At 48.4% G+C, this 12,734-nt stretch overlaps 1 protein-coding gene across 1 annotated transcript; it reads left to right on the plus strand.

Moving 5' to 3' along the window:
• Positions 1-2,238: 2,238 nt before the first annotated feature.
• Positions 2,239-3,330, plus strand: LOC137655336 (uncharacterized). Its single transcript, XM_068389227.1, has one exon. The coding sequence runs from the start codon at positions 2,239-2,241 to the stop codon at positions 3,328-3,330; it is 1,092 nt and encodes a 363-aa protein (XP_068245328.1).
• The last annotated feature ends 9,404 nt before the right edge of the window (positions 3,331-12,734 follow it).

Raw genomic sequence — 12,734 nt, forward strand, 5'->3', positions numbered from 1 at the left:
GGTTAGTTTAGGTACTGGGTACTACCCTTCCTTTCCTTCCCTCCTTACCTTTCTCTCTTTCTATCTTGGTGCCGGTCCACTGTCGCCTCCGCTTGCCAGTGCTAGCCGCCAGCATCTTGGGTAACCTTCCTACTTCATTGGATGATGTCAGCGATGGTTTACCATTGCCGGCTGCCGGGGGCCACCGTCCTGCCAGCGATCCGGCCTCCACTTGCCAGCGCTAGCCACCGGCATCTTGGGTAACCTTCCTGCATCATTGCATGATGTCAGCGATGGTCTACCATTGCCGGCTGCCTGCCAACTGCCGGGGGCCCCGTCCTGCCGGCGATCCACCATTCTGCCGGAGATCTGCCATTCCCAAGTGTCTTCCTGTCTCTCTGCCACTTGGTATGTGGACATTGATGGGTTCACGTCGCTAGACGGGCCTCCGGCCTGCCGTCAATCTGCCGGCGCTTATAGCCTTGGCTTACAGTGGACAATCACCTCTCCCAGCTGCCGGCCCCGTGCCGGCAGTCACTATCATGCAGCTGTGTAGACTAGCCAGTTCTCCTCTGGTATTTCATACCATAGAACAATGACTATTGTATACGGTTGTACAGTAAAAATTTCCAGCATATTCTGTGCTTCCTTGTGCAGTCTCTTGCTGGGAACAAACCTGCAAAAAGGGGTTTATTCTAATTTTCCCCCCCTTTCTCTATATAAACTGAATGATTTCAGCTTTGCACCTCTCTATGATTAATTCCCCAGAGGAAGCCTAAGCTTGGCTCATCTGAACGGATGCTCTTTCCCCTTTTTAGAACCCTACAAGTTCTAAGGAATTGATTATAGTGTAAGGTCGCGGCAATTGGCTGGGCAGGATTCACAAATATGTGTCTTCCTACTTCTTTTCTAGCTCACCTAACCTGAGCTCATAACCAAAATGAATCTTATATTTTATAAGTTGCTACTTACACTTTAATCTAAGATTACTGTAAGTCATGATATAATGACTCTCAAGTACTCATTGTCTCTTTCTTTTACAGAAAGAGTACGGGAAGTGTGAGAGCTCCTTCTGCGGAGTTCGTCGCCCTGACTTTTATGGGCATCTGGAGTGCCAGACCCACGCCGCCTGTGCCACCAAGAAAGGAAATCTCAAGTATTGGGATCCGCAGACTTGTTCAGTCTGCAAAAGCCTCCTTGATGAGGCGTTCGACAACCCTCCGTCCGCAGAGGCCCGGGACAATGCACGAAAGAAACTGCGCAAGTGGGTGCATGGTTTCCAGAGGAATGCCACAGGGCCTCATCTCCCCAACGAGAAGATGAGGGCCCTTCTCTTCCCTAAGGCATCGGCTGATGCCATGATCCCTAAGGACGAGATCCCCTGTGTTCAACTTATGGTTGAACCGGACGTTACGGCCGCTCTCCAAGGCTGTCACATCGACGAGGTGGAAGGGATGTCGGACGTGTCCGAAAATACCGAAAGGACCCTCATGACTGAGGGTCAGGAGGAAGAAGAGGATCAGGTGGAGTTCCCTGATTCGGAGGGTGAGGTCGCCCGAGCACCCTCTGCGGCTTCTGCTGTGGTCGAGGAGCCAGTTCCCTCTACATCTGCTGCTTCGCTTCCTCCGCTGCCGACCACCCAGGACACCCTCCAGGTCCTGGAAGCACTCTTGGACGAGAGGTTCCGCAAAGGTCAAGAGGACCTCAAGAGACCTTTCATGGGCTGGAAGCAACCGAAGAAACTCTCGGTCAAACAGCTTCCCCCTTGCTTGGTGTCAAATCCCTGGATGCCGAGCGGTATCAGGACAATTACCCCCCGTGGACAATTACCCCCCGTGGACAGTTACCCCCGAGGACAATTACCCCCTAGGACAATTACCCCCCTAGGACAGCTACCCCCCAGGACAACTCATTTTATAAATTGTTTAAAATAATAAAAATAAAACTAATATAACAAAGTTTAAATTATTTTTAATGTATAAAAAACATTTAATTACAAAATTCGTAAAACTGACCTTAAACTGACGTTGCGCTCTAATTAACTACTCTTTAGTACAATTATATAGTTTCTGAAATTGTTTATAAACTAAAACTGTTGTTGTTCTCTAAACTATTCTTTAGTACAATTATAAGGTTTCTGAAATTCTTTTATAAACGTAGTTCTTTTTTTAAATGGTTTCGAGAAAAATTTCTTTTATTTACTTCGTTGGCGTTACTTTTCTTGGTATTTAGTGGAACGACCAATATCCCCTAAGCAACATGGAATTTATCAGAAGTTCTAGAGGAAAAGACATACTATCGCTTGATAGATATATATATGTTAAGCAGAAAGACTTGGCAAATGGTGTTGTGTCTTTTAAGTGTGAAGAAAGGAGAAACAAAGCCAGTTGCAAAGCTAAAGTAAAAGTTCATATTCAACGAAGTGAAGTTGTTGGTACTCTTCATAATCACACCCATGCACCATCTAAAGGGAAAATTGATGCTGCAAAAACTATCCAAAGAGTCAATATGAGAGCCATTAGTACAAAAGAAACAGCGCAGCAAATACTTTCCGAGGCTTGTAGAAGCATTGATGAAGAAACCAGAGCAAACCTACCACCAATTCATCATTTAAGACGTAATATTAGACGACATCGACAACGTTTATCTCGCTCACGGCCATTGTCTTTAAATGCCCAGGAACTTGTTTTAACAGATGAATATACCAAAACACAAGATGGTCAAGATTTTCTGCTTTTTGACTCTGGGCCAATTGACAAAAGAATTCTGATCTTTGGAACACAGAAAAACTTGGATTACTTAAGTCAAGCGTCACACTGGTCGCTAGATGGAACGTTCAAAACAGTGCCTCGGATATTTTTACAATTATACACGATTCATGCTTTCATAAATAATCGTTCAATTCCATTGATACATGCCCTTTTACCAGATAAAAGCCAAACAACTTATTCAAACCTACTGGAGCAGATAAAACTACTGAAACATGATTTGGCCCCTAAGACTATCATGGTCGACTTTGAAATTGGTATGATCAAAAGCTTACAACTGGCATTCCCACAATCCGAAATAAAGGGGTGCTTTTTCCACCTTTGCCAAAGCTTATATAGAAAAGTTCAATCTTGTGGATTTCAGCAGCGATACCTGGATGATAAAGAGTTTTCTATCGCAACGAAAATGATAGCAGCTTTAGCTTTGGTACCGTCCTCTGATGTCGAAAAATCATTTGAAACTCTGTGTGAATTTCTCCCGCCTGAAACATATCCATTGCAAGACTACTTTGAAGACACATACTTAGGACGCCCAGTCACTAAATTATTTCAGTCACTAAAAATTATGAAAATAGAGATATAGTACAATACCCACGAAGTATTGCATATAATCTGCATTTTTAAACTTTTCATTTTAATGTTTTTATGACTTTTCAACTTCCTTTTAAGAATATTGTATGTAAATGTATTTATATACATTAAAAGGATTTTAAATTATGTTATATTAGTTTTATTTCAATTATTTTAAACCATTTATAAAATGAGTTGTCCTGGGGGGTAGCTGTCCTAGGGGGTAATTGTCCTCGGGGGTAACTGTCAACGGGTGGTAATTGTCCACGGGGGGTAATTGTCCTAGACCCATGCCGAGCACATGCCAATAACGACGGGGCGCATTTTCATTAATGACAAAATGGGTGCCGTTCCCCATGAAGAGGTAGAGTTCTACTCTAGCTTTGAGGCATATCCGGATTGTTACGTCAAGCTTAAGTCCGAACTGGCCTCCAAGGAGGAGACCGAACCTAAGGAAGTGATCGTATTCGAGCACTCCAAGGCCCAGGCTATGCTGGCTGATTGCCTCAAGAGTCGAGGCTTCACTAACTCCAAGATGCCAGCGTTGAGCAAGAAGCATCCATCCTTTCTTGCTCCTCCTACCATGGTCTTTCCCTTCGTGGAAAAGGCTCTAAACGTGGTCTTGAAGGCGGTGGAGGAAGGAAAGCCCTACCCTACACTGGAAGAGTGTAGGCCTCTCTCCCTTGCCTTACCCCCCAACGATAAAAGCTGGAAGGCTATCCAGCTTACTTTCACGGTTGGGAAACTGGAACCTGACGTCGCAGGACGTCAGTTTAATGAAGATCTCCCTAAGCTTAACGACCATCTGCTACGTAGGGAACAAGACACCAAGGAGAGGCTAGCTGCCTCCCTATCCCATCAAGTTCAACTTGAGGCAATGGCCGGGGACATTCGGGTCCCGGACTTCTACATGGTTCTTGCTAAAACCCACCTTGCGACCGTGATGAAGGATTTGTTCAGTTTCATCAAGGCCCGGAGAGCCTGTAGAGAGTACGTGTTCGCCAATGCAGCAGTGAAGCATGAACCCCGGAAACTGATCTCCTCCAACATCTGGGGCAAACATCTCTTCCCCACAGCTTTAGTGAAGGAGATCGTGGACAAGGCTGCCACTGAGAACCGGAACCTTCTCAACAAGTGGGGCATTTCCCGGAAGAGGAAGTCCTCTCAGGATGAAGGTCCGCAACCTAAGAGGAAACCCTCCAAGCCTAGACCCCAACAGCATCACGCCAAACGTCAGTGTCCGGCTCCCGCTACTCCCCAGATAGTGGCCCAGCCACAGCAGACCTTTCAGCTGGTCCCTCAACCAGTGGTGTCCCAATCACCAGTTTTCACTCCTGCCTACAAAGACAGTCCACTACCTTTCGTCCCAGAGGTAGAGGCTACGGCAGAGACTCCTCTCGTCGTCCTTCCAGAGGCAGAGGAGGAAGGGGAGCAAGCGGCCAAGGTGGTAAACCCTCGGGAAACCAGAAGCAATGAAGTGCTTCCGGTGGGAGGAAGACTCCGCCACTTTCAGGATCGTTGGACCTTCGATCCTTGGGCACACAGCATCATCAAGAAGGGACTAGGGTGGAGTTGGATACAACCACCTCCAATCTTCCACCAATTCTTCCAGCCCTCAACCCCCATCCTAGAAGAATATGTCTTAGAGCTCTTGAACAAGAAGGTGATCAAGAGGGTAAAGTCCACCAGGTTCCAGGGAAGACTATTTTGTGTTCCCAAGAAGGACTCAGACAAGCTCAGAGTCATTCTCGACTTTTCCCCTCTCAACAAGTTCATTGTGAACAACAAATTCAAGATGCTGACTCTTCAACATATAAGAGCCCTACTGCCTCACAAGGCTTACACGGTCTCAATAGACCTGGCGGATGCCTATTGGCATATTCCAATGAATCACCAAGCTTCCTCCTACCTAGGATTCAGGCTCCAAAGAAGAAACTATGCCTTCAGGGCCATGCCCTTCGGGCTCAACGTGGCTCCAAGAATCTTCACGAAAATAGCAGACACGATCGTCCACCAGCTACGCCTTCAAGGCGTCCAGGTGATGGCTTACCTAGACGATTGGCTGGTTTGGGCGCCATCATCAGAAGAATGTTTGTGTGCCTGCAGAAAGGTGACCCAATTCCTGGAACATCTGGGTTTCAAAATCAACACCAAGAAGTCTCGACTGTCTCCAGCTCACTGTGAAGAAACTATTTCCTCGTCCTTCGATCCACATTCGTCTAACTCCGGACAGCTCCGTGGTAGTCAGATGTCTCAACCGTCAGGGCTCAAGATCGCCCTACCTCAACCAAGTGCTTTTGCCCATTTTCTGCCTGGCAGACAAGAAAAAATGGCACTTGTCTGCAGTTCACCTGTAAGGATTCCGCAATGTGACTGCGGACGCTCTATCGAGGACAAGCCCCATAGAGTTGGAATGGTCCCTAGACGCAAGATCATTCTCCTTCATCTCCTGTCAAGTCCCGGAACTGCAGATCGACCTCTTCGCGACGAGCGACAACAATCAGCTTCCTCGATATGTGGCCCCATACGAGGACCCCAGAGCGGAAGCAGTGGATGCCATGTCCCTGGACTGGAACAGATGGTTCAAGATTTACCTGTTCCCTCCACCCAATCTTCTACTGAAAGTCCTCTCCAAACTGAGAACGTTCAAGGGAACAGCAGCCCTAGTGGCTCCCAAGTGGCCCCGGAGCAACTGGTTTCCCCTAGTCCTGGAGCTACAACCCAAGCTGATCCCTCTGCCGGGCCCAGTTTTCTCCCAGCAGGTGCAGAAATCGACTGTCTTCGATTCATCAAAGAAAGTCCAAGACCTTCATCTCATGATGTTCTCTCCCTAGCCGTGGAGAAAAGGTTTGGAATCTCGAAGAAAAGTTTAGACTTCCCAGAGGAATACAAAACAAAGTTTATCAGAAGGCAATATGAATCATCCTGGAAGAAGTGGGTGTCCTTTGTCAAGGCAAAAAACCCTACAGAAATCTCCATAGATTTTTGTATGTCCTTCTTTATTCACCTTCATGGACAAGGCTTGGCGGCCAACACGATTTCCACTTGTAAATCGGCCTTGACAAGAGCACTACTGTACACCTAAATAGATTTGTCCAACGAAATCTTTAACAAACTTACGAAGGCATGTGCTAGACTCTGTCCTGCACCTCCACTGAGACCCATCACCTAGTCCCTGGATAAGGTGCTCCATTTTGCCTCTAGCTTGGACAACGACTCTTGCCCTCTGAAAGACTTGACTCAAAAAGTAATTTTCCTTTTTGCTCTCGCATCGGGAGCCCGAGTCAGTGAAATAGTGGCATTATCAAGAGAAGAGGGCCAGATACAGTTCGCCGACACAGGGGAACTTACCCTCTTCCCTGACCCTACGTTTCTCGCCAAAAATGAACTCCCCACCAAGAGATGGGGACCTTAGAGAATCTGCCCTCTGAAGGAAGATGTCTCTCTATGCCCAGTGGAGAATCTTAAGGTCTATCTTCGAAGAACTTCAGACTTTGGCGGAGGACAGCTTTTTAAAGGAGAAACATCGGGTAGTGACTAAGGGCGAAAATCACCTACTTTATTTGCAGAACGGATCCTGACAGTACACCCGCAGATCATGATCCTTGGAAAGTTGCCTCTTCTCTAATTTTTTTCCAAGCCTCCAATCCTTCACAGGCTGGAAATCCTCAAGAGTGTTCTTCAAACGCTATGCGAAGCAGGTGCACGAAGTTAAAAGATTCGTGGTAGCAGCAGGTAGTGTATTGAAACCAGCTGCTTAGTGCTGCGTAGAACAGTGAGTTATTTCGGGACTTTAGCTCAACGGTTGCCTGTGTTGACCCTAATGCGATACATAGTGATTTCAGGTGACACTTAGTGTCACAAATAACTGTTCTTCCTCAAGGTGAAGTGACAGATTCTAACACGTGTGCCACATGTTCTTGGACATGAAGTGTATTGTCAATCTTAAAGACTTTCGTTCCCCAGGAACTTATGTGTATAAAGGCAAATTCTTTCCTTTCAGATTCCACATCACCGTCTTTTAGTTCATGATCTATGTCTGTTATTCAAAAATTTTATTGTAAATTATTTACCTTATTTTACTTTATTGCAATTTCATGAATAAAATAGATATTTTATTTACCATATGCGTCTTATTTCACCTTTCCATATGAAAATAAATTGCTGTTACTGTGTTTCAATGCCTCTAATTATTCCTTATTGTATTATATATAATAATTATCCTGTCTGAAATATGCTCACCAAGCAAGTGAAATATTGTTCCTACACAAATATTTAACTTTCCGATCTGTCTACGAGACCGGCACGATCCTCGCATCCAGGTGAATCTATCTTCATCAGGGTACTTCGAGATGTTCCTCTTGTCCAAACAGGACCTCCCTGCCAGGGGGGCAGGATGCCATGTCATTGTTTATGCCACTGGTAGTGACATATAACGGAGATGTCATGGTCTCTATGGTCACCAGACCAAAGGAATATTGTTTGAAGTAGAAGGCACTTTGAAATGGGGAAAAGCCACGTTACACTAATTCTCTGGTACACTTCTATCAGGACGTCATGGCTTGAGCCCAAAAAACGGATTTTGAGTGAAGCGAAAACTCTATTTTTGGGTGAGATGGCCATGACGTCCTGATGGACCCGCCATACTGGTTTTAGTTTGGTCTGTCAGGCCCCTCCCTTTCATATTGTATCGTGGAGGCTGGTAGACACGCTGAATATGGAATGAAGAGGACGGACGTGATGTCAGTCAAGATGGCGGACAGCTATGGCTGCCGTTTGTTTACGTCGCGAGGTATTGTAACAGTAACGTAGGAGGATAACTTTGCAACGGCTCCTCAGTTATCTTGCCACCTTTCCCCCTCGAAGCGTAAACGCTATGTGGGGTGCAGATAGCCATGTGGCGTGTCAAGCATACATCCCCTGTTGATATACGATATCCTAAAGGGAAACCTTTAGGGTACTCGCGCCAGAAGTTAGAATTCTGTGAAACCTTTGGTTTAATTCTCTGGGAATATCCACTGTAGTCATATATACCTCCATCAGGACGTCATGGCCATATCACCCAAAAATAGATTTTTCGCTTCGCTTAAAATCCGTTTTTCGCCTTCGAGGAAGTATACTAAGGGTTTTGGTGATCTTGGTAGTCGTCTCCCTTGCCCCTCACCTAACGTAGGGCCGTGTATACTTCCTATCCTCCCCAGTTACCTTACCCAAGGTATCTCCTCCTTCTGAGGTAGCCTAGGCTACATCCTAGCCCTCCTTACCTCGAATCGTATTCGAGTAAGGTTAGGCTAGGATTTTCTTTCCCCACTCCTAGCCATAGCACATGAGCTTTGAGTTTGGGACAGAACCTCAGAGTACCTGTTGTTCGCCCCCAGCTCCCCCTCTAGGTGAATGAACTCTCCTTTTGGGGCCTTGCTGGTTGACGAAGGTGGAAGGGCTTTGCCTTTCCCCTTAGTCCACACTTGGTAGGGTTTCGACCCTTTCCTCCCTGTGGCCTAGCGACCTGTCCTACACCTGCCTTCCCTGGTTCGGGACTCGCTTCCCTAGCCTAGGTTAGGCAGACCAGGGGATTCTGTTTCTTTATAGTTTAGGACAGTACACTAATGCTGTACCTTCTCTGAACTAACCTACCCTAGGCTGGAGAATGAAGTCTCCTACTCCTGGGATAGGGCTGGTTCCGCAACAGAACCCCCCCCCCCCCTTGGGGCGTTGGTGAAGGCTACGCTTTCCCCCACGCTCCACCTCAGGACCCTCGCCCCTCCCCCCTCTGTCCTTTTGTGTTTGCCTAGCCATCACACCCCTGTCCGCCGTCCTACAACTGCACCGTGTGCCGGCGGGTGGTGGGTTCAGCTTGATCCCTTCGTGGGTGAGTCCGAGCTGCTACGCTTCCCGCTATAGTTGAACTATGGGATAGCCTAAGTGATCGGTCTGCCGGCGTGGGACCTCCTTATCTTAGAGTGTTCTCCGGTCCTGCCTTGGGCCGCCACCCGCAATTCCTGCCGACTGCCGGCTCTGTTGCGGCTGGATGAAATATTGCCTCCTTCTCTTTCATTTGAACACTCCTTCCGGAGGAATACGAGGTCGGGGTAATGAACTACCCTTCCCTCTCTCTTCCCCTACCCTTTCTCTTCCCCTACCCTTTCTCTCTACCTATCAGTGCCGGTCCACTGCCGCTACCCTGCCGGCAACAGCTGTCAGGGTACCCTAGTATCCACTCTGTTTCATTGATTGACGTCAGTGCTGGAATACCTTCTCCGGTCGCTTGTCGACTGCCGGAGGCCGGCAATCTGCCATCATCCAGAAGCTCTTATTCTCTCTGCCACATAGACTGATGACAGGGAGGGGGTTCCCATCCTCGATGGAGATTCGCCGGCGCCCGGTGCGCTTCCCGCAATCCGCCACGCTGCCGGAGCCACCTAATCATATTATTTTAGTGGACTGTCACCTCTCCCCTGCCGGCCTGGTGGCGGCAGCGACTATTGTATAGCCATATATGATAGCCGGTATGTCTATGGTACAGTACTTACCAAAGACGAAAATCTATGATGTATAGTTATGCAGTAAAAATTTTTCCAGCATACTCTGTGCATCCCTGCGCAGTCCCTTGCCGGGACCCATCTGATTAGGGAGGGATTACTTCTCCCCCCCCCCCCTTTTCTTATCCTAAACTGAATGAACTCAGTTTCCCCCCTTCTCTCCATGACTAATTCTTCAGAGGAAGCCTAAGCTGTGCTTAATCCATTGTGGATATTTCTTCCATCTCTTAGGCTCTTTAAGAGCCCCTAGAATTAGTCTTGGTGTGGGGTCACGGCAATTGGCTGGGTGGGATGCACATGTATGTGTCTTTTCTGCTTCTTTTCCAGCTTACTATCCTAAGCTTACACAAGAAAAGGAATCTTATATTAAGGTAAATAACTTTAATGATAATCTAAGATTACTGTAAGTCTTTACTTTAAGTCATTGTATATGACTTCCTCAGACTCATTCCCCCTCTTCTTTTTACAGGAGGAGTATGTCCGGTGTGAGAGCGCCTTCTGCAGCGTTCGGCGTCCGGACTTCTAGGGCCACCTGGCGTGCCGAACCCACGCCAGCTGTTCCATCACTAAGGGGACTCTCCGGTATTGGGACCCGCAGGTCTGCACTGTTTGCAAGGACCTGCTCCACGAAGCGTTCGAGGACCCTCCCTCTGCGGAGGCCAGGGACGTTGCCCGAGAGAAACTGCGCAAAGGGGTGCGTGGTTTCCAAAAGAACGCCACGGGACCCTATCTCCCGAGTGAAAAGATGAGAGCTTTGCTCTTCCCAAAGGCATCTGCGGATGCTGTCATCCCCAAGGCCGAGATCCCCTGCGTCCAACTGACGGTTGAACCTGACGTTTCGGACGCACTTTAAGACTTCCATCTTGACGAGGTGGAACAGATGTAGGAGGTATCAGACACCACCGAAAGGACCCTGATGGCCGAGGGTCAAGAAGAGGAGGAGCATGTGGAGGCTCCGGACTCCGAGGGCGAGGTCGCCCGCACCCCCTCTGTCACTTCCGTTGCCGTAACGGAACCTGTCCCCTCTACTTCATCGACGCCTACTCCTACTCCATCGTTACTGGAGAGCCAGGACAGTATCCAGGCCCTAGTGGCCCTCCTGGATGAGAGGTACCGAAGAGGACAAGAAGACCTCAAGAGGGAGATTCTCCGTCTGTCGAAGCAGTCGGTCAGGAAGAACAACATCAAGGATCTTCCCCCTTGCTTAGTGACCAAACCCTGGAAGCATGCCGAGCACATGCCAATCACAGGTGGACGAATCTTCGTCAATGACAAGCTAGGTGCTGTCCCCCTTGAAGAGGTGGAGTTTTGGCCTAGTTTTGAGGCGTACCCAGACTGTTACATCCGTCTCAAGTCCGAGCCAGCTTCCAAGGAGGAAACCGAGCCTAAGGAGGTCATAGTCTTTAACCACGCTAAGGCTCAATCTCTTTTGGCCGGAAACCTTAAGAACAAGGGCTACACCAACTCCAAGGTGCTGGCCCTTAGCAAGAAACATCCATCTTCTCTTGATCCTGCCACCATGGTCTTCCCCTTTGCCGAAAAGTCCTTACTGGCAGTGTTGAAGTCGGTGGAGGAAGGGAAACCTTGTCCTACATTGGAGGTATGTAGGCCCCTCTCCCTCGCCCTACCTCCTGATGACAAGAACTGGAAAGACATCCAGTTAACTTTCTTGGTAGGAAAGTTGGAGGCTGACGTAGCAGGACGTCAGTTTAATGAGAACCTCCCTAAGCTCTCCGAATACCTTCTGCATCGGGAGCTGGATACGAAAGAGAGACTGGCTGCCTCCCTTTCCCTCCAAGTGCAATTGGAAACAATGGCCGGGGACACTCGGACCCCAGATATATATATGGTCTTAGCTAAGACCCATCTCGCCACCCTGACGAAAGACTTCTACAGCTTCATCAGGGCTCGGAGAGCCTGTAGGGAATTCGTGTTCATGGACGCTACCGTCAAACACGAACCCCGGAAACTGATCTCCTCCAACATTTGGGGGAAAAACCTCTTCCCCGATGATCTCGTGAAAGAGATCATTGACAGAGCCGCCACCGAGAACCGGAACCTTCTCAACAAGTGGGGCATGTCCAGAAAGAGGAAATCTCAGGATGAGGGCCCCCAGCGTAAGAAGAAGTCTCACAAGCCTAGGCCTCAGCAGCGACAGGCTAAGCGCCAGTTTCCGGCACCCGCTACTCCCCAGTTGGTGGCTCAGCCCCAACAGACCTTTCAGTTGGTCCCTCAGCCAGTGGTGGCCCAGTCACCAGTTTTTACCCCTGCCTATGAAAGGCAATCCACTACCTTTCGTCCCAAAGGTAGAGGCTCCGGCAGAGACTCCTCTCGACGCCCTTCCAGAGGGAGAGGAGGGAGGGGAACAGGCAACCGAGGTGGCAAACCCTCGGGAAACCAGAAACAATGAAATGCTTCCGGTGGGAGGAAGACTCCGCCTCTTCCAGGATCGTTGGACCTTCGATCCTTGGGCTCACAGCATCATCAAGAACGGACTAGGGTGGAGCTGGGTTTCACCACCTCCAACCTTCCATCAATTCTTCCAACACTCCACCCCCGTCCTGGAAGAATACGTCCAAGAACTCTTGAACAAGAAGGTGATCAAGAAGGTGAAGTCCACCAGGTTCCAGGGAAGACTGTTCTGTGTTCCCAAGAAGTACTCCGACAAACTCAGTCATTCTGGACTTGTCCCCTCTCAACAAGTTCATCGTGAACAACAAATTCAAGATGCTAACTCTTCAGAACATCAGAGCCCTACTGCCCACAAAGGCATTCTCAGTCTCGATAGACTTGGCGGATGCCTACTGGCACATTCCAATGAATCGCCAGGCCTCCTCCTACCTAGGATTCAGGCTTCAAAGAAGGCAATATGCCTTCA

Source organism: Palaemon carinicauda, chromosome 16 (assembly GCF_036898095.1).
Source record: "Palaemon carinicauda isolate YSFRI2023 chromosome 16, ASM3689809v2, whole genome shotgun sequence".
NCBI lineage: Eukaryota > Metazoa > Arthropoda > Malacostraca > Decapoda > Palaemonidae > Palaemon > Palaemon carinicauda.

What these genes read in the sequence shown, in the direction of transcription:
- LOC137655336 (XM_068389227.1), top strand. Translation starts at nt 2,239, where the DNA reads ATGGAATTTATCAGAAGTTCTAGAGGAAAAGACATACTATCGCTTGAT.